At 42.2% G+C, this 21875-nt stretch overlaps 1 protein-coding gene across 2 annotated transcripts in view; it reads left to right on the forward strand.

Annotated features, from left to right (window-relative positions):
- GRB14 (growth factor receptor bound protein 14) overlaps positions 1-21875 on the forward strand; it is a 132454-nt gene that overhangs the window by 7153 nt on the left and 103426 nt on the right. Inside the window, exon 2 of one of the 2 annotated variants that reach the window (XM_039495165.1) lies at positions 21248-21349. The exons of the other annotated variant lie outside the window; for it this stretch is intronic. Within the exon in view, the coding sequence (XP_039351099.1) occupies positions 21248-21349 (102 nt within the window). The remainder of the gene's footprint in view (positions 1-21247; positions 21350-21875) is intronic. 2 annotated transcript variants of the gene reach the window in all.

The following is a 21875-nucleotide window of genomic DNA, read 5'->3' on the forward strand; positions in this document are numbered from 1 at the left end:
GTGGGGCTATAGATGGGACTCACATCCCTATCCTGGGACCGGCCCACTGGTGGACTATAGGGGGCGTTTTACCAACATCTACGTCGGGTGGCCGGGCAAGGTTCATGACGCGCGTGTTTTCAGGAACTCTGGTCTGTTTAGATGCCTGCAGGAAGGTAGTTTCTTCACGGACCACAAAATAACTGTTGGGGATGTGGAGATGCCTACAGTGATCCTCAGGGACCCAGCCTACCCGCTAATGCCCTGGCTCATGAAGCTCTATACAGGTGCCCTGGACAGTGACAAGGAGCTCTTCAACTACCGGCTGAGCAAGTGCAGAATGGTGGTGGAGTGTGCTTTCGGACGTCTCAAGGGGAGATGGAGGAGCTTACTGACTCGCTCAGATCTCAGCGAAACCAATACCCCCATTGTTGTTGCAGCTTGCTGTGTGCTCCACAATCTCTGTGAGAGCAAGGGGGAGACCTTTATGGCGGGATGGGAGGTTGAGGCAAATCGCCTGGCTGCTGATTACGCTCAGCCAGACACCCGTGCGATTAGAAGAGCCCAGCGGGAAGCGCTGTGCATCCGGGAGGCTTTGAAAGCTAGGTTCCTCAGAGAGCAGGGTAACCTATGACTGTCCAGTCTCTTTACAGAGAAGCTGAACCTGCCCCTGTTTCAGTTACTATTGACTTTTTTCAGCGGTTACATACCCCGTTCACCAGGTTTCCCCGCCTTCCAACAGACGTTTAAAAATAAAGTTATTGGAACATTTTTAATTAACAAAGTTTTCTTTACTAACGAATTCACGTTAAAGGGTTCAAACAGGGACACAGACGGTGGTGGGTACAGTGTGCAGTGATGTACAGACAGCTTCTACACTCGAGGAATGACAGGCTCCTGCTCCTACAGCGGTCTCTGGGGGGAGGACGGTTACAGGAGGGTGTGCAGGAAGGGGTGGGTTTGCAGGAAGGGGTGAGGGGTGTGTGGGAAGGGTGAGTAGGTGTAGGGGGATGATGGCTCTGGCTGGGGCTCAGGGCATCGGAGAGGCTCATGGCTAGGGTGGAAGGGCATGGTAAGGGCAGCCTGCCTTGCCATTTGTGGATGCCAGGCGCTCGGACCCTGGGGCAGCATACACCTCCCAGACTGACCTGGGGCAGCAGACACCTCCCAGAGTGACCCAGGTGCCTAGTGACTGCACTGTGTGTGACCTGCTGTTGATCCTGCCCCCATGTCTGTACCCTGGTAATGGTGGCTGTCCTATGCAATTAACAAACCCCTATCTCCCCTTCACACAAAGTCTTCTGCAAAGAAACATGACGGAAACAGTAACGAACAGCAAACTATTTTTAATACTCAACTACACAGTTGGGGGATGAAACTGGGATTTTGGATTGGGTGAGCCAGGAAGGGAAGCAATTCTCATACTTTAGGGAATGAGAGCTGTTTCTTACATGAGCACTCTGCTGGGGTGGAGTGACAGTTTTCACGGCCCCTAGCGCCCCTCCTTCTTGTGATTTTGGGTGAGGGGGCGACAGGACTTTGTGGCGGGGGAGGGCGGTTGCAGATACAGTTCAGGGAGGCTCTCTGCTCCTGCCTGCGGTCCTGCAGAACATCCACAAGGTGCCGGAGCGTGTCCATTTGCTCCCTCATTAGTCCAAGCAGCGTTTGAGTCGCCTGCTGGTCTTCCTTCCGCCACCTGTCCTCCCGTTTGCTGTGTGAGCACTGCTGCTGAGAGAGGGTCTCCCGCCACTGGTTCTGCTGGGCCGCCTCAGCTCTGGAGCAGGCCATCAGTTCAGCAAACATCTCGTCCCGAGTCTTTTTCTTTCGCCACCTAATCTGTGCCAGCCTCTGTGAGGGGGATGCCGGGGCAGTTCGGGAAACAGCCACAGCTGTGTGATGGGGAAAAAGGAAGTGATTTCCTTGCAAAGATACATGTTTGTGAACACTGAACACAGTCTAGTCTGTTTCTGTGAACAAGACCATACACGGCACCTATCTCATGCGCTCTCAGGACAAGTTCGAATTTTCGGCATTCGCTTTCATTGCCTGGGGTCTTGCACTGGAGATCAGACAAGCGGGGCAGGACAGCAGAATCCGTGTAGCAGCCAGGCCTGGTAAGCCGTAAACTTTAGGCTGCTTAACAGTTAATGGATAGCAGTGCCCTCCTGCTGCAGGCAATCTGGAAAGCATAAAGTCTGACCCTGTTCCACCTCCTCGCGGCTGTCCCCGGGAAAGATCCCTGTATGCTTTCCCTCTGCAGCCTCCACCACGTGGCTGTTAAACGACGGTCATTGTTATGCAAAGGAAAAGTCAAGCATTCCCAATAGTAACATTACACTAATTCCCCTAATTAGATGCAGCAGTCGCCAAGCGAGATCACCCTGAGGCGGGTCACTAACAGAGACAGAGAGCGCATGCTGCGTGAATCCCTGCACAGACCAGGGCCCTATGCTGCCATGCTGGTCGAGGCAATGCTCCCACTGTACGTGAGGATAGCCTGGCGCGGAAGAGTGTGCTTCCACGGAGCACCCAATAAGGCACCTCTTCCCCAGGAACCTCCTGCGGAAGCTTTTCGAGTACCTCTACGAGAGCTTCGTGGAACTCTCCCAAGAGGATTTCTGTTCTATCCCTATATGTATTGACCTTCTTTTCATATAGTTTTTATTCCTGTTTTTTAAAAAATAAATGTTTACATGTTTATAGCACTTACCGACTGATCCTTCCCCTGATTCAGAGTCCGGGTTAACGGCCGGGGAGGGTTGGTAGGGGATCTCTGTGAGGCTGATGAAGAGATCCTGGCTGTCGGGAAAATCAGTAGTGTAAGCGCTGTCGCCTGCCTCGTCCTCCACAAACCCTTCCTCATCTTCCCCATCCGTGAACATCGCCGAGAAACTGCCCGTCGACACTATCCCATCCTCAGAGTCCACGGTCACTGGTGGGGCAGTGGTGGCAGACCCACCGAGAATGGCATGCAGTGCCTCGTAGAAGCGGCATGTCTGGGGCTGGGCCCGGGCGTCCGTTTGCCGCTTTGATTTTTTGGTAGCCTTGTCTCAGGTCCTTGATTTTCACGCGGCACTGCGTTGCATCCCGGCTGTATCCTCTGAGTGCCATGGCTTTGGAGACCTTCTCGTAGGTCTTTGCATTCCGTTTTTTGGAGCGCAGCTCCGAAAGCACAGACTCATCGCCCCACACAGCGATCAGATCCAAGACTTCCCGGTCAGTCCATGCTTGGGCCCTCTTTCTACTCTGAGATTGCATGGACCCCTCTGCTGGAGAGCTCTGCATCGTTGCCGGTGCTGCTGAGCTCGCCCCGATGTCCAACCAGGAATTGAAATTCAAACTGGCCAGACAGGAAAAGGAATTCAGATTTTCCCGGGGCTTTTCCTGTATGGCTGATCAGAACATCTGAGCTCGGACTGCTGTCCAGAGCGTCAACATAGTGGTGCACTGTGGGATAGCTCCCGGAGCTACTAAGGTCGATTTCCGTCCACACATAAGCTAACTTGACATAGCCATGTCGAATTTAGCGCTACTCCCCTCGTCGGGGTGGAGTACCAAATTCGAACTAAAGAGCCCTCTAGGTCGAACTAATTAGCTTCCTGGTGTGGACGGTTGCACGGTTAAATCAAATTAACGCTGCTAAATTCGACAAACTTCTAGTGTAGACCAGGCCTTAGATACTAAAGATGTATACACTTGGACTGTGTTTGAGATGGAAATAGGAGACAGCCTTGTTGAAAGTCTCTGGGTTAGGATAAAAGGGGTAAAAAACAAGGGTGATGTCATGGTAGGGGTCTATGACAGACCCCCTAGCCAGGAAGAAGAGGTGGATGAGGGTTTTTTTTAAACAACTAACAAAATCATCCAAAGTACAGGTCTAGGTGGTAATGGCGGACTTCAATTACCCAGACATCTGTGTGTGTGGGGGCGGGGGGGGGGGAAGCACAGCAGGGTACAGATTATCCATCAAGTTCTTGGAATGTATTGGAGACTATTTATTTCAGAAGGTGGAGAAAGTTACTAGGGGAGAGGCTGTTCTAGATTTGATTTTAACAAATAGGGAGGAACTGGTTGAGATTTTGAAAGTGGAAGGCAGCTTGGGTGAAAGTGATCATGAAATGGTAGAGTTTATGATTTTAAGGAATGGTAGGAGGGAGAACAGCAAAATAAAGAAAATGGATTTCAAGAAGGCAGACTTTAGCAAACTCAGGGAGCTGGTAGGTAAGATCCCATGGGAAAACAACTGAAGACAGGTTGGCAGTTTTTCAAAGAGACATTATTAAGGGTGCAAGAGCAAATTATCCCACTGCATAGGAAAGATGTGTGGAGTATGGCAAGAGACCACCCTTAACCAGGAGATCTTAAATGATCTGAAACTCAAGAGTCCTACAAAAAGTGGAAACTAGGTCAAAATACAAAGGATGACTATAAACAAATAACACAAGTATGTAGGAACAAAATTAGAAAGGCCAAGGCACAAAATGAGATCAAACTAGCTAGAAACATAAAGGGTAACAAGAAACATTGTATAAATACATTAGAAACAACGGGAAGACCCAGGACAGGGTAGGCCTGTTGTTTAATGGGGGGGGGGGGGAAACAATAATAGAAAATATGGAAATGGCAGAGGTGCTTAATGACTTCATTGTTTCAGTTTTCACCAAGAAGGTTGGTGGTGATTGGATGTCTAACATAGTGAATGCCAGTGAAAATGAGGTAGGATCAGAGGCTAAAATAGGGAAAGAGCAAGTTAAAAATTACTAAGACAAGTTAGATGTCTTCAAGCCACCAGGGCCTGATGAAATGCATCCTAGAATACTCAAGGAGCTGACTGGGGAGATATCTGAGCCATTAGCGATTATCTTTGAAAAGTCATGGAAGACGGGAGACATTCCACAAGACTGGAAAAGGGCAAATATAGTGCCAATCTATAAAATGGGAAATAAGGACAACCTGGGGAAGGTACAGACCAGTCAGCTTAACTTCTGTACCTGAAAAGATAATGGAGCAAATAATAAAGCAATCAATTTGCAAACATCTGGAAGATAAGAAGATAAATAACAGTCTGCATGGATTTGTCAAGAACGAATTGTGTCAAACCAACCTGATAGCTTTCTTTGATAGGGTAACAAGCCTTGTGGATGGGAAAGCAGTAGACATGGTATATCTTGACTTTAGTAAAGCTTTTGATGCTGTCTCACATGATCTTCTCATAAACAAACTGGGGAAATGCATCCTAGATGGAGCTACTAAAAGGTGGGTGCAAAACTGGTTGGAAAACCATTCCCAGATAGTAATCATCAGTGGTTCACAGTCATGCTGGAAGGGCATAACAAGTGGGATCCCACAGGGATCAGTTCTGGGTCTGGTTCTGTTCAATATCTTCAATGATTTAGATAATAGCATAGAGTGTACACTTATTAAAATTTGTGGATGATACCAAGCTGGGAGGGTTGCAAGTGCTGTGGAGGATAGGATTATAATTCAAAATGATCTGGACAAACTGGAGAAATGATCTTGCTCCCCAACAGAGGGAGCAAGGAGAGGCTGCACAGCCAGAAGGGAAGAGGCGAGGCCAGAGTCTCTCCACTTCTGGCCACGCTGCTCTCCCCCCAGCCTCTGAAGCAGCTGCAGCTCCGGGGCTGGCAGGCTGCAGCCGTGCTGCTCGGCCCCACCCCCCAGAGCAGGCTTCTAGTCCTATGATTCTATGAACCCTAAGAGCTCCATAGACAACAAAGGAATTCCTCCTGCTTACATCATAGTTGAATTTTTACTCAAATTTCTTTCTTAGCACTCGGAACTTCTGAGATAATGTCACAGGGCTCAACTCACCACCACGGCACCTCCTGCTGGCTGTCCTGGGAATTAGCTCTGGTTTGCCAGTACACCTTCATCTAGTGGCATATCACCGCCATCTGTTGTCAGTACCTGTCTTGCTCTCAGGATCGGGGTGTCCTCTTCTGGACACAGCCCTCTGGCTGTACCCCATGCGGTTCTCTGCCCTCCCTTCTGGGGGGCCGGCAGTCCTCTGTCCAGGGACCCTCTAGCCAGCAGCCACACACTGCATCACTTCCAACCCCGTGCCGTCTGTTTCCCATAGGGCCACTTACCCACAGCCCTAGCACCTTCTCTGCCCTTGTATCAGGGCTTCAGTCTGGCAACGGTCAGCCGGAACCTCACTCATGCTCCCCTGATCCCACCCAGCACTGCTCTGACCATGGTGCTCTCTTCTCCCTCCTTCAGGGCAATCAATGCTCCCTCCCTCAAGCTCCAGGGAGTGACTGAAGCTGCTCTGTTCATCAGCTTTTCTTATATGACCCAGCCTGGCCCTAATTGACTGTCTCTCTGCCTTTTCCTGACTGGCTGTCTCTACAAGCCCTTTCCTAATTGGCTTCCTGTGCAGCCTCTCCTGGGCTGCTTTAACCCCTCTTCTGCCAGTGTGGGACAGACGCCCCACCACAGATCATTAGAATTGTTTTGTGGTAGTAACACAAGACAACAGCCAATGTGACTATACAGATATGGCCAGTGACATTTACTGCTAGACTGATCACATAAATGACTTTGTCATATGTGTGTAGTTTTAATAACTTCTGTCAATATTTGTCATGTGAAACAGATGTTAATTTACCATTCTTTCAACGAATGATCTTCATGCTTCTTTCTGAAGCATTTGTCTCTGGTCATTCGCAAAAGCTGTTCTGAGGGGATTGGTGAGGAAGACTACTTGGGATTCTTACCTACAGTCTTTGAATGATCACCGTGACAGTAGGCACTATGGGTTCAGCAGGAGATTGAAGTAAAGCAGTGACTAGCCTAAGACCAGAATTTTTTCTTGTCTTGTGGGAATGTGAGCCATTCCTCTTTGTTCATGAGTATTAATAGTGACTCCAGGATCTCACTTAGAAATATATCAGAGGACCACAGGGAGCATGATCATAAGCTTTTACAGCCAAAATAACTGAGGTTAACCAGAGAAACCAACGCAGTGGCAGACCACTTACCTCCTCTAATCATTAGAGAAGAGGGAAGACCAAGATTTCAAAAGTGAGTGTCTAAATTTGGGCTCCTAAATTCTTATTTAGGCACCTCAATAAGCTACCTAATTCTCAAGTGCACCCAACAGTTCCTATTAGAGTTAATGGCAGCTGCTGCAGGCTGAGCATCTCTGAAAATCAGGTCTTATATTTAAGTGCTAAATATGAACTAAGGGGCAGATTTTCAAAAAGCAGTTAGGTGTCTAAATAGGCAAACAGGCACCTTCTGAGTTATTCAAAAGCACCTAATCTAACTTCTACTGATTTCAAGGGGACTAAAGAATCAAATCTATGTGCCTAGCTGCATCTTCAGGCGTCTAGATATCTTTGAAAATCTGGCCCTGTGTATCTAGATCTTGATCTAATAGTCTGTTCTCCTTACCTATAAGCAGGAGTCTTCCACCCACATTTCAGCTGAATAACCAGCAGCATTGGATTATGCACATTATAAATCTGTGGAATAGTATTTTACTGTGGAGACAGGAATGTGTCATGTACCAAGCAGTGCACATTAAAATCTTCCTCAGTCTTGGGGAGGAGGGGGGGGGGGAGAAAAGAGAGAAATTGAGCTAAACTACAAAAATAGTAAAATGATTGTCAGTGCAGGATTCTACTTCTACATTTTGCTATAATCAGAGAATGAGACACTGTAGGGACCAGCGCTTTTAAAGTTCTAACGCCTATATTTAGTTATTTTTCACTTTTGAATCTCACATTGAATTAAATGTTGAACAGTCACACATGGATAAGGTGTCGTGACACCTTTAAGTGTGAAGGATGCCCAAATGCTTTACAATATATAATTATTAGGGCAGTCGATTAATCAGTTAACTCACGTGATTCATTCAAAAAATTAATTGCAATTAATCACAGTTTTAATTGCACTGTTAAACAATAGAATACCAATTGAAATGTATTAAATATTTTGGATGTTTTTCTACATTTTCATATATATTGATTTCAGTTACAACATAGAATAAATAGTGTACAGTGCTCACTTTTATCACAAATATTTGCACTGTAAAAATGATAAACAAAAAGTTTTTTAATTCACTTCATAAAAGTACTGTAGTACAATCTCTTTATCTTGAAAGTGCAACTTACAAATGTACTTTTTTTGTTACATAACTGCACTCAAAAACAAAACAATTTAAAGCTTTAGTACCTACATGTCTACTCAGTCCTACTTCTTGTTCAGCCAATCGCCAAGAGAAACAAGTTTGTTTACTTTTTTGGGAGATAATGCTGCCCTCTTTTTATTTACAATGTCACCTGAAAGTGAGAACAGGAGTTCGCATGGCACTTTTGTAGCTGGCATTGCAAGGTATTTACCTGCCAGGTGTGCTAAACATTCATATGCCCCTTCGTGCTTTGGCCACCATTCCAGAAGGCATGCTTCCATGCTGTTGACGCTCATTAAAAAAATAATGCGTTAATTAAATTTGTGACTGAACTCCTTGGGGGAGAATTGTGTGTCTCCTAATCTGTGTTTTGCCCGCATTCTGCCATATATTTCATGTTATAGCAGTCTCGAATGATGACCCAACGTGTTGTTCATTTTAAGAACGCTTTCACTGCAGATTTGACAAAATGCAAAGGTACCAATGTGAGATTTCTAAAGATAGCTACAGCACTCAACCCAAGGTTTAAGAATCTAAAGTGCCTTCCAAAATCTGAGAGGGACAGGATGTGGAGCATGCTTTCAGAAGTCTTAAAAGAGCAATACTCTGATGAGGAAACTGCAGAACCTGAACCATTTAAAAAAAAAATCAACCTGCTGGTGGCATTTGACTCAGATGATGAAAATGAACATACATTGGTCCGCTCTGCTTTGGATCGTTATCAAGCAAAACCCATCATCAGCATGGATGCATGTCCTCTGGAAAGGTGGTTGAAGCATGAGGGGACATATGAATCTTTACTGCGTATGGCACGTAAATATCTTGTGACACCGTCTACAACAGTGCCATGCAAACTCCTGTTCTCACTTTCAGGTGACACTGTAAACAAGAAGCAGGCAACATTATCGCCTGCAAATTGTAACCAAACTTGTTTGTCAGAGCGATTGGCTTGAAGTAGGACTGAGTGGACTTGTAGGTGCTAAAGTTTTACATTGTTTTGTTTTTGAATGCAGGTTTTTTTGTACATAATTCTACATTTGTAAGTTCAACTTTCATGATAAAGAGATTGCACTACAGTACGTGTTCTAGATTAATTGAAAAATACTATTTCTTTACTTTTTTACTGTGAAAATATTTGTAATAAAAAATAAAGTGAGCACTGTACACTTTGTATTCTGTGTTGTAATAGAAATCAATATATTGGAAAATGTAGAAAACATCCAAAAATATTTAAATAAATTATATTCTATTATTGTTCAAGAGTGCAATTAATCATGATTAATTTTTAATCACATGATTAATCACAATTAATTTAATTGATTGACAGCCCTTTTGTGAATCCTTTGCACTCTCATGCTGATGAATCCTTCCAGATTCTCTCACTATTTCTCAGTCATTTTACTTGCCCCTGCTGAAACCAGCGTGAAAGTATGCAATTGATTCTATGTGCTTTGTAACAATGCAGTCACCTCTGCCAATGTTTCAGTATGCACCCTTGGAAGTCACTTTCTTTAAGTATTACACAATAAACACCCAAGCAGAGATTTGATATGCTTCTCAGCATTGTGCCTCCCAGTCTACATCTGTTTTGTTATGAATTTCTTCATTGGGGGTTGTGTATATGTGATATGGAACATTCTTAGGAGTCAAGAAATGTGTTAGAACTAATATGTATTGGAAAGGGAATATTTAAACTACCAGTGGAACAGAGAATGGAGTCTGTGTGTCTGCTAAAGGATTCATTTTACAAATAAAGGCAATTTTAAAAATTAAATTCTTTAAAAATGCAAGGACTGGATGATTGAGTAGATGGGACTTGCATTAACATTAATTCTTCCCACTCTCTTATAACACCCTTTCCTTCTGTTTTGTTGCTTCTCAGATAAAAAAGCTTTCTGTAACTTCCACATTAAAGTTCTTTGGCCGGGAATTTAGACTCAAAATCAGGTCTCATTTAAAAATAAACATATAAAACGTTTAAAATAGAAACTTTCACAATTGGTTTAAAATGTCAGTGAAAACGTTGGTTGGTTGTAAACATGCCCTTATAATGTGCACGACTTAAATATTTCATCACAGCTATAATTATCAGAACTAAACTAAAGTACTAAAAGTAGACAAGTAAACAATTAAATCTTCCAAGATTAGTTTAACTATCTCAAGGGTTAACTAACCCAGGGAAAGAAAATTATTTTAAAAAGATTTTTAAACTGACCTCAGCTCTTTAACTGGGAAAGACATGAACCACATAGTTGTGTGTCTTCCTGGGCAGACTTTTTTTAGGTGTGTATCATAATTTAAAATGTCTGTTTAGCCTGCTGATTTAGATTAATTTCAGTGACTGTATTTATTCTGGTGCTTATTATTCAGTGAGTTTTTCGCGTGGGTGGTGGAGTGTGGGAAACTTTTGCTTTCCCATGTATATCAAATCCTTGAGCATTTCAACAAAGTGAAGCAAAATAATAACTGGAAATGGAAATTTCCCATTGCTCCATATTTACTGTCATTCAAGTTTGCAAACAGTCTTTGGAGTTTTTAATCTTCTGAAACTCATACTGTAGCTACGTGTCCTGTTTTGCTTTGTTTCCTAAAATGAAACGCTTACACACATACTGAGCTGTGCTAATGTTCCCATAAGACAATGCATAAGGCTGCTAAAATAACCCTGTTAAAGCAATCTATAGAGATTTGGTGACTAGTCTTATCATACTTGCAAATTTCTAGCAAGTCTAGCAAGTGCAAGTATTTTTTCTGTGTAAATAAAATAATACATTTGAGATATCCTGTGCCATAGAAACTGAAGTTTTTGGTGTGGTTGGTGTTCTAGAAATACTGGATAAGGTACATTTTACTTATAACTAATTGTTTTCTGTCTGGCAGCAAAACAAGATTTTTAGTGCTGTATTAGAATTCAGTTTTTGTGCAGAATTTACTTAATTTGCATGGGAACTAGATTATATTTATGGCTGCATTTCATGAAATACAATTGGGGTGTATATGAAAATATGTAGCTGACTTTTCAGGCTGCACAGCATAACTTCAAAAACAGTGAAGGATAGAAAACATTGCTTTAAAAGTTTTTGTTTTTATAAATTCCTACATATCCAGCCCACTAGCACCTTGATAATGTGTGAATTAGCAAATTTAAAAACTCTAGGATAATATATCACAACACGCTATACTCTGTTCATTTATTTTGACAGTTGTCTTTTAGTTTTAATTTTTCATCATATACATATACTAGGACATACGCTGTTAGATATAGTGTAAAAAGACTAAAGTCTTAGTAATAGGAGGCTGCAGCAGCCTGACAGTGTCTTTGCTGAGAAGTAAGGAGATACCACCCTTCTGTGTGTGAATTGTAAGGTGTGATGGTCTACAGTTTATAAAATCTATAGTAGCAGAAAACCCATTTTCTTTTCCCTTACTTAAGAGGAAAAAAAACAGGGAACATGATACAGATCCTTGGGTTGCTTATTGAGATGGGATACAGATCCTTTCACTTTTAGATCACTAGTTCATACCTGATGATCAGTACAAGCTGATGATTACTTGGTGGTTTATATGAAAGGAGGTAATGGTCTCAGTCCAGTACCTAGTGGAAACATGTCTAAACTACATTTTCATTTGGCACATTTATCATGCATATTGGCAGTTTCAGCAAAGAGTCCAAGAGTTTTAATGGGCATAGATATTGAATTCACCCATTGGACAAAGCAACAAAGAGTCCTGTGGCACCTTATAGACTAACAGATATATTGGCGCATAAACTTTTGTGGAAAGCTTATGCCCCAATACATCAGTTAGTCTAAAAGGTGCCACAGGACTCTTAGTCTGGATCCGTAAAAAGCAACAAATACGGCTACCCCTCTGATACCTGACACCATTGGACAAAGTACATCAAAAAACAGGCATGAGTCATGTTGGCACGGAAGTGTGATCTGATGAAAAGGATTATGCAGAGTTTTGGGCTTAGGGCTCCACCAAGTATTATATACTGATTTAATTTAAGATCTGGCTAATGATGGTCACACTTCTTTTCTTATCAACCACCTGTCATATTGGTGCAAGGCTATCTCTTGAATACCTGGTGTAAAATAATATGCTAATAATATGACAATGGACTTTTAGCTGAGCAAAGAAGAGGAGAGACAAATCAGCACCCTTGTATTAGAGGCAGGTTGCAATGAGGTTAGTGTGTGAAATGATTGGGGGCTTGCAATTAACCACACAAAGAAACATTTCTCTTTATTCAGAGATGAGGACAAATTTTCTCAAGGCAAATCATTTGGGCTAATCTTTCACTGTTATTGGAAAAGTGTGTATCTGTGACGGAACATTTACTTTAGACAGGCCAAAATGTTATTTTACAACAACAGTAACAAGTCACACCTCTTTTCACGATTATTTTTACAACAGCACATCTTGTAACATTTTGTGTTTTGTCATGGATTTTTGCAGTCATTTCAATAGCGCAAACTTCCATTTGCTTGGGACACAAACCTAAAAATTATCCTGTCAGAAAGCCAGAATTCTTCAGCTTTACCCACAAATTTCCAATCCAATCTGATAGGAAGATTTTCCTAACCCTACTTCATGCATTGATAAATAACCCTCACCTTCCTTAGAGGAAAAGACTATGCCTGGACTCTCAGTATAAAATCTAATCTATTTTTTCCCACGGCATTGCTACTGTGATTTATCAGCTGTGCATTAGAATTTTTCCCACTTAGCTTTCATGACTAGAATACATTTAAATAGATTTTCAGCAGTGGGAGCTGCTGTACTCTAGATCCTTTGTGTTGTGCTGGAGATACAAGGGGGATAGAAACTGACAGTGTCGAACCAGATGAACATTCTTGGAGCATGGGGGAATCCTCAGCTAGTGTAGAGCTGGCTATGACAGCACTTATGCCATCTCTCCACCCGACTATGGCACAGAGCGTGCGCTGGGGCAGGAAATGGAGTAGCCAGAGCAAAACAGTGTTCCGGCTATTTTCAGCTGTCACTCAACCCTTAGGAGCCGTTACCAACTGTCATACATTGGGGCTGGCAAAGAGCCAATCTCAGAAATAGGGAGCCACAGCCAGATTCCTTGTGGCCATCTGCTCCCCTTCAATGGAAAATGGATGCAGTGAGAATCTGGACAACTATACTTGTTTCAGTAATGAATGTTTTCCCAGTAGCAAAATGCTGTATTGCCATAATGCTACATACCAGTTGAATGGAAAATTGTACTTGTCATGCAAGTACATTTCACCTGAAAATATATATGTCCAAAAGTCTAGAACAGATGGACAAAAACCTTTTGTTCAAATATTTTTTTAATTCTGATTTGCAATTCAACAGTATTTTCTCCTGAATTATTTCTACTGATTCAGATTTTTAATGCAGAACATGTTTCGTTAGCACTCTTTAAATGAAATTACCTTTGTGGTAGTATTTTGAGATTGCCTTTTGATGTCTTTTTTAATGGTAATTTAAAACTTATTGCATGCTGAATAACTAGAATCCTTCTGGAGGCACATATGGCATCCACATTAATATCAAATGAATGCATAATGATCAGTGAAATTTCTGTGATTTCCACATGAATCAACAGTGACGAGACACTTAATGTTACACTCAATTACATCATGTTTAATTTATGTAGCAAAATTTGGACATTATGTTTAAAATGTCTTTAGTAAGTCATTGGGACTAATTGAACCTCTATTTCTGTGACAAATTGCACCGCAAACATTACATTCTGGTTTTACCCAACTGTTAATGTAGGTGAAAGCCTGTTTGCAAAGGATCAACAATTTGATATATTTTCTGTTTCTCCCTGAATAATGGAATCCTAGTATGAAATCAAATTACAGCATCTATTAAACTATTTCTGTTTCCTTAGATGTGCAGCATCCTAAACAATGGAAGAATAACCTATAATAATTTCTGAACTCTAGACACTATTCTTCATATGTTAAAATATAGTTTATGCAAAGAAAAGTGTTGGTGCGATGTCAAGGGGACATTCGAGTAGCTGGAAATTGCTGAGACGCAGGGACACTCTGGTTACCTCTGCTGGCCCGATTACATACCTTGAGTTGGCAACAGGTGCTGTGTCTATATGTTGGGGCAGGAGGTGCTATAGCTACTGTACATCACCCAAGAATTCTCCTACAGATAGAATTCCTCCCATAGCAAGCTGAGCCAACTTGAAGCAATGCAAAGTGCAATAATGGAGTAGTGCAAAGCTACCCTAATGTAGGCCAGGATCTGGCCCATTTAGTGCAGCTTGGAAGCTGTCAATATACAGACCAGTTGCAGAGGGCTGTGTTGTAGCCCACCCGTGGGCTAGGGGGTTGAATTCCATTCTGCTTCCACTTTTTCCACACTTGGTGACATGCACAAAATCTGATTGCTTTGTGCATGTTGATATCTATTAAACATATTGTGGGGGGGAATTTCACCTCATTGAATATACCACATTACCATAGTAATTTGCTGCTCCTTTTGATCCACTCTGATAATTTGATAACTAGAGAAGCAGTTGACCAACAGCTTTGTCAGAAGATCTGTAAACAGAGACTTCTAGCATAATGCTAATCATAACCATAGCAGCTCTTATTTGCCTGGATTGCTGAAACAAATGCAAATTCAGACCTTTAGTAATTGCAACTCGAGCTTTCATTTTTCACAGCAAAACATGAGAGAGAAATTCTTACCTTGCTGTGAAGCTGTAAAAGATACTATTGACGCTTTTTCTTATTATAGTTGACTTCATTCTTTATAATAAATAAATTAACAGAAAAGAATATACTTTTGGAGAACTTTCTATTAATTTTGTTAAAAATATTCTTTTCCTGCTTTGTTTTGATCATTTTAATTATTCCATTTATATGATTCTCAAACACTGTACTGTATTAATTCAATTCAGCCTCAATTTGCATAAAGTAAAATATTAATATCTAACTTGGCATTTATGAAAGTAGAATACATATTATTCCTGAAGTGATGCTTATAAACAGTAGTGCTGTACATCTTGAAACACAACAGGCATGTTGCAACAATCTTAAACATTCTACTGTTCAGTAGATTTCCCTGTTAACTAATTGTTTTCTCCAATTTAAGAAATTGTGCTAATGAAATGGACTGAACATACTTATCTTCTAATGTCATTTTGGAAAACAGAGGGGTTGAAAGTCTCACATTTAAATGGTGCTTTTTATTCAAAATGGGACACCAAGATATTATAAAACAGTGAGCCAGTTTCTGCCCCCACCCCCCTTTATACTGATACAACCCCATTAAATCATCTGAAGATGTAACTGATAGCAGAATTGGGCCCAGCCCACTGCTGAACAGGAATTATCTTTGTAATGTAATGTAGTGAATGACTTGATACTTCCAGCTACACTATATCCAATTTAAACCATTATGAGTGGTCAAATGTGAACTGGCATTTAGCCAAGGCTCTGGGTAACAAAAAACACCATAGAATCTTTAGTGGTTAGGACCTTTAACAATACAGTGACCCTCAGGGTGCTGGAACAATTTGTATAGTGAGGGTGCTCTGAGCCGTTGAACCAAACTGTAAACCTTGTATATGATGGAAACCACTTCAAGTTCGAGGGTGCTGCAGCACCCCTCATTCCAGCACCTATGATGACCCATAGCTTTAGGCTAAATCCTTGTTTTTGCCAATTGCCCTCTGACTCAGAGGGAAGTGGGACAACTTCTGAGTTTCAAACACCACTTTGTGCAGCTCCTGAGGGAATCAGTTATAGGTATCAGTTCAAGGATCAACTTGGGTTGGCCCTTATTGACTAATGAGATGAAAGCTCAAGACCGTGACTGCTGATTAGAAGGGCATGTGAGATGCATTTGCTATAATTTTACCAAGGTCAAACAATTTTTAAAAATGAATGGGTTGATTTTTGTTATAATTGAGTGCCTGTAAGTATAATGGCATATGGCTATATCAATTAATTTGTTAATAGGGCTCTGCAGATTGAGTTTCACAAAGTAGAGAAACAAAGTAACCTGCCAACTCTCAGATGTCAAAATACCCTTCTGCTTCAAAATGTGTCAGATTCATCAAACACCTGAGTTCTATTTATTTCAAGTGTTTACAAATTGTTTATGGATTTGTAAAATCATCAGCAGTTTTTCCTTCTTTTTCTGCTGAGAGGAACTTTGTAGGACTTTTCAGGAGAGGTTGGAGTGCCACCATGTAAAAGACAATTGTTTAGAACTGTCTTGTACATTATCAGGGGGGGAGGAGAGGAGGGATAGCTCAGTGGTTTGAGCATTGGCCTGCTAAAGCCAGGGTTGTAAGTTCAATCCTTGAGGGGGCCACTTAGGGATCTGGGGCAAAATCAGTCCTTGGTCCTGCCAGTGAAGGCAGGGGGCTGGACTTGATGACTTTTCAGGGTCCCATCCAGCTCTATGAGATGGTATATATCCAACTATAAGCATCAATTTATTGTGTAATCACTCACACAACACCAAAAAAAACTGGACTATAAATTTACTTACAAATTTGTCACTGTAAAAATCAAGACAATTAGAAACAAAGATTTCATTGTCTAAACTGGGGGCCAACAATTCCTAAACAGCCTGGAAAGGATGCAGAGCAAATAATGAAACTTAATGGATAAGTTCTAACATTTCTGTGGTGGTTCTAGTCACATATATGCTGATATCCCAGTTTTGTATTTGCCTTTTTGCTTTCCAGATTGGAAATCTAAGTAATTCAAAATTAGCTATATTCAAGGCTTAAACTATGTAGCAGGGTAGACTAAACACTACCACAAGAACCCTAGAATTATGCACCACTGCCTGCCAAGACTGGTATTCCTTGTGTATATATATTTTTACTCCACTGCTTCCCTATTTTCAATGGGTGGCAGCGTTTGGCATCAGAAGCCCACAATTCCAGGGTACAAGTTGCTAAGGTGAAAATCTTAGCAGGAGGGGCTGCATTTCTTATTCCTCACCTCAGCAGAACTTGCACTTTACTGTCCCCTTTCCAGCATCTGTTACTGCATCATCCAACAGCTCTGTGGAAATTGGGTAGCTTGATCATTTCTGATAAAATGATCAGTAATGAATTAGATGTTTGTATTTAAGGGATCTTCACTGACCTAAGGAGCAGGTAAAAATGCCAAAAGCCACATAGCACCAGATGGGAGTCAATCTCCCACTACAGCTGGGAATTTTAGGAAAAAAATCCCTAGTGTAGACACAGCCTTAGAAACCTGTACACAGTGATTTTAAATTATTTATTTTTGTTGTTATACTTGGTGTTTTTATATAGTTTTAAATTAGAAACAGCAATATGATACCCATATTGAGATAACCCTCAGAAAAATCACAAAACTAGATTTGTGTGAATGATCATTATATTAAAGTACAAGGAAAGGCACAGTTTGCAGATTACATAAGGAATCCTATTCAGGTTTCCTATGCAATATTTGAAACAAGAGCACTATGAAGGAGGTCTCTTCAGGATCCTTTCATAGGCCTGTCATGGAGCACATCATCTACTGCTGGTCTGGTGCCTACTCCTGGTTGCTCTGGGAATTATCTTGAGGCCTATACCCTCCCGTCCATGGTTTTCACACTGTCACTCTGTCCTGTTGTCTGCCTGCAGCCTCTCTCGCAGCCTCAGGAACCTCCTCCTCCTCCTCCTCGTGACTCAGCCCGCCTTCCGTGTCACTGTCCATGTTTCCCCATTCCAGGGATTAATACTGCAGTCCAAATCCTACCATTTCCCTAGGGGTAAGTGGGGGGGACCCCAGCCCACCCACTACTCTGGGACCTGACCTAGGGACCTTGTAGATAGCAACCTCATGCTGCGACTCTAACTTCTCACCATGCTGCTATGTTTCCTGGGCTACTTCCCCACAGTACCTGTACCACCTTCACCCTTGCTCAGAGCATGGAACTACCCAGTCCAAGAGGCCAGGCAGGCACTCCTTCTGGGATGTATTATCAGGCTTGTGGTAAGCAAGACACGAGAAGTGTCAGCACTGAAAGAGCTTCAAGTGGAATTTTGTGTCCAGATTTGGGCACCTTCAGGAAAGATATGGACAAACTGGAGGAAGTGCAGAGGACAGCAACAAAAATGATAAAAGGTCTAGAAAACATGACCTGTGAGAAAAGATTGAAAAAATTGTGTTTGTTCAGTCTGGAGAAAAAGAAGACTGAGGATGGACATATTAGTCTTCAAGTATGTACAAGGTTGTTATAAAGAGAAGGGTAATAAATTGTTCTCCTTAACCTCTCAGGACAGGACAAGAAGTAATGAGCTGAAATTGCAGCGAGGGAGATTTAGGCTGGACATTAGGAAATACTTCCTAACTGTAAGGGTAGTTAAGCACTGGAACCAATTACCTAGGGAGATTGTGGAATCTCAGTCACTGGAGATTTTTAAGAACAGGTTAAACAAACACCTGTCAGGGATGGTCTAGATCAGTGGTCCCCAACCTTTTTAGGACTAGGGACCGGTTTCGTCCTGCCCCCCAGGGCGGCATTTGCCGGACCCTCCGCAGTCATGCCTGTGGGAGGTCCACCGGCTCCAGTGGAGCTTCCGCAGGCGTGCCTGCCGGAGGTCTACCCGAGCCGTGGGACGAGCGCTCCCTCCGCAGTCATGCCTGCGGGAGGTCTAGCTGAGCCGCGCGACCAGCGAACCGTCCGCAGTCATGCCTGTGGGAGGTCCACCGGAGCCCCGGGAGCAGCGGACCTCCCGCAGGCACGACTGAGGAGGGAGCGCTCGTCCCGCGGCTCGGGTAGACCGGCAGGCACGCCTGCGGAAGCTCCACTGGGTCGGTTCGCGGCCCGGTTTCTAAGAGGCCGCGGACCGACCGGGGGTTGGGGACCCCTGGTCTAGATAATATTTAGTCCTGCCTCAGTGCAGGCGACTGGATGAGATGACCTATCCAGACCCCTTCCCATCCTACATTTCTAGGAATCTATGATTCTGTTTCTTTAGAAACTTAAGTATATAAGGTATATTATGGTTGAGAGGAGGTCCAGTGGTTAGGATACTAGTTTTGAACTTAGCAGACAAAGGTTCAGTTCTGTACTCTCTCTCTGATTTTTGTGACTCTGGGAAGGTCACATACTTAGGGTCAGGTTTTCAAAGATATTTGGGTGCCTAAAGGTGTAAACAGGCACCTAGTGAAATTTTTCAAAATGCCTAACTCGTGCCTAGACACTTGAATATCCCACTAGGTGCCTATCTATGTTTGTAGGCATCCAAATACCTTTGAAAATCAGGCCTTTAGTTTCTCTGTGCCTAAGTTCCCTTTATGTAAAATGAGGATAATAGCATTTCCTGACCTCACAGGTGTGTTGTGAGGATAAATGCATTTAACAGTGTGAGGTGCACAGATCCTGTGGTAGTAGAGGGTCATAAAAGTACCTTAGGTAGTTTGTTGGGTTAGAAGTGGCTCCTAAACACAGATTCTTGTATTAATAACTCAGTGCTGCTGCCTTCCCTCCGGGTCAGCATTCTTATTTTAAAACAACATGTGCAATAGATGCTTTAACAAAGGTTCTTGAATACAACATTCACCTGAAATCTGCCCTCTGGTAGAACCATTGAGAGGGAGCAAGAGTTGACAACCTTATATGACCTCTCTTGTGCAAACTCAGGGGATTAGCTTGTACCAGAGTGCGCTAAGTATCTTGATAATAATAGATGATGTTTTAAAGATGGTGGTACATATGTTATCACAAATTGCAAAGAAGGGGCAGTATTCTAGGAATACTATCTATCTGGATAAGTATTTGTTTGGTTTTGCTCTATTATTTTTGAGGAATAGTGGCGTCTCTATTTTTAAGATTCAGTGGAGCTGTCTGTTTAAGACCCAATTTTTGAAAGTACTCTAAGATGCACATGCATAGGCATATTGATTTGAAAAATGCTGTGCTGCCAAGAGCCAGTATAGATTTGGTGGATCCCAGGGGCCAGGAGATCCATTGCCCCGATAATGACCAGCTTTTAAATGTTTCTCATCCTTGTAATGTTTTTTGAGCCCAGAGCTGGGGGGAAAAAATATAGGCATAAGACACTCAACCGAATTAATATTAACAACAAGGGGGAAGGAAGCAAGCCAAAATGGGGAAAGAACAGGTTAAAGAATATTTTGATAAATTTGATATATTCAAGTTGGCAGAGCCTGTTGAAATTCATCCTTGGGAGTATCTGAGGATCTAAGGAGCTATCTGAGATAGATCATTTCTAATGGTTCTGAGACTTTGAGAACTCATGGAGGGTGACTGAAGTCACAGAGGACTGGAGAACGGCAAACATAGTATCTATTTTTAAAAAGGAGAACAAAGACGACCCGGGAAATTATAGACCAATCAGCCTAGTTTCAATATCTGAAAAGATACTAGAACAACTTATTAAACAATCAATTTGTAAGCACCTAGAGGATAATAGGGTTATAAGGAACAGCCAGTGTGGATTTGTCAAGGACAAATCGTGCCAAACCAGCCTAATTTCCTTCTTTGATCCACTGGCGTAGTGGATGGGGGGGAAGCAGTAGATGTCATATCTTGATTTTAATAAGGCTTTTGATACAATCCCACATGATATTCTCATAAGCAAACCTGGGAAATGTGGTCTCCATGAAATTACTATAAGGTGTGTGCACACCTGGTTGAAAGACTGTACTCAAAGAGTAGTCATCAATGGTTTGCTGTCAAACTGGGAGACCATATCTAATGGGGTCTTCCAGCAGTTAGTCTTGGTTCCAGTAGTATTCAATATTTTCATTAATGACTTGGATAATGGAGTGGAAATATGCTTATAATATTTGCAGATGACACCAAGCTGGGAGGGGTTGAAAGCACTTTAGAGGGCAGGATTAGAATTCAAAATTACCTAGGAAAAATTAGTTTGAAATCGGCAAGATGAAATTCAATAAAAGACGTGACAGTATTCACTTAGTAAGAAAAAAATCAAATGCACAAATACAAAATGAGGAGTAGCTGGTTTGGTGGTAATACTGCTGAAAAGGATTTAGGGATTATAGTAGATCACAGATTGACTATGAATCAACAGTGTGATGCAGTTGTGAAAAAAGTTAATATTCTGGGTTGTATTAACAGGAGTATTGTATGTAGGATACAGGAGGTAATTATCCCACTCTACTCAGCACTGGTGAGGTCTCAACAGGAGTACTCTGTCCAATTCTGGGCACCACACTTCAGGTAAGATGTGGACAAATTGGAAAGAATCCAGAGAACAGCAACAAAAATGATGATAGGCTTAGAAAACCTGACCTATAACGAAAGGTTTTAAAAAAGTTCTTAAACTTTCATTCTGGTTATATAAAGTGGTCTGCTACAAGCACTCTCTGATGCAGAAGCAGAATAGAAACACAGCTTCTCAGTTTTTCAAAGTGCTACATTCAGATTGGCTTGAAATTCACCATATCAACCATGGCTCTGCCCCTGCGTACATACCAATAAGGAATGGGAATATAACAGTATCTTGCCCTGCCCTAAACAAGCTTATCATTTTCTTGGTGCCCAAAACAGCTCCTAATGAATGTCCCTATTCCCACAGTCCAACAGACTATGATTGTGTTTTGTGTGGCACCACTGATCCAGAGTGTACTTTCTGCTGATTGGCAGAGCCTGAGGGAGGGGTGAGGTACTCTGATATCCCTGAGGAACAGACTACTTAGGGCAGAGTTAAGATTGTTGTGTGGGAAGAGTCACCTTAGCTCTATAT

The sequence above is a fragment of the Mauremys reevesii genome, linkage group 11, assembly GCF_016161935.1.
Source record: "Mauremys reevesii isolate NIE-2019 linkage group 11, ASM1616193v1, whole genome shotgun sequence".
NCBI classification, from domain to species: domain Eukaryota; kingdom Metazoa; phylum Chordata; order Testudines; family Geoemydidae; genus Mauremys; species Mauremys reevesii.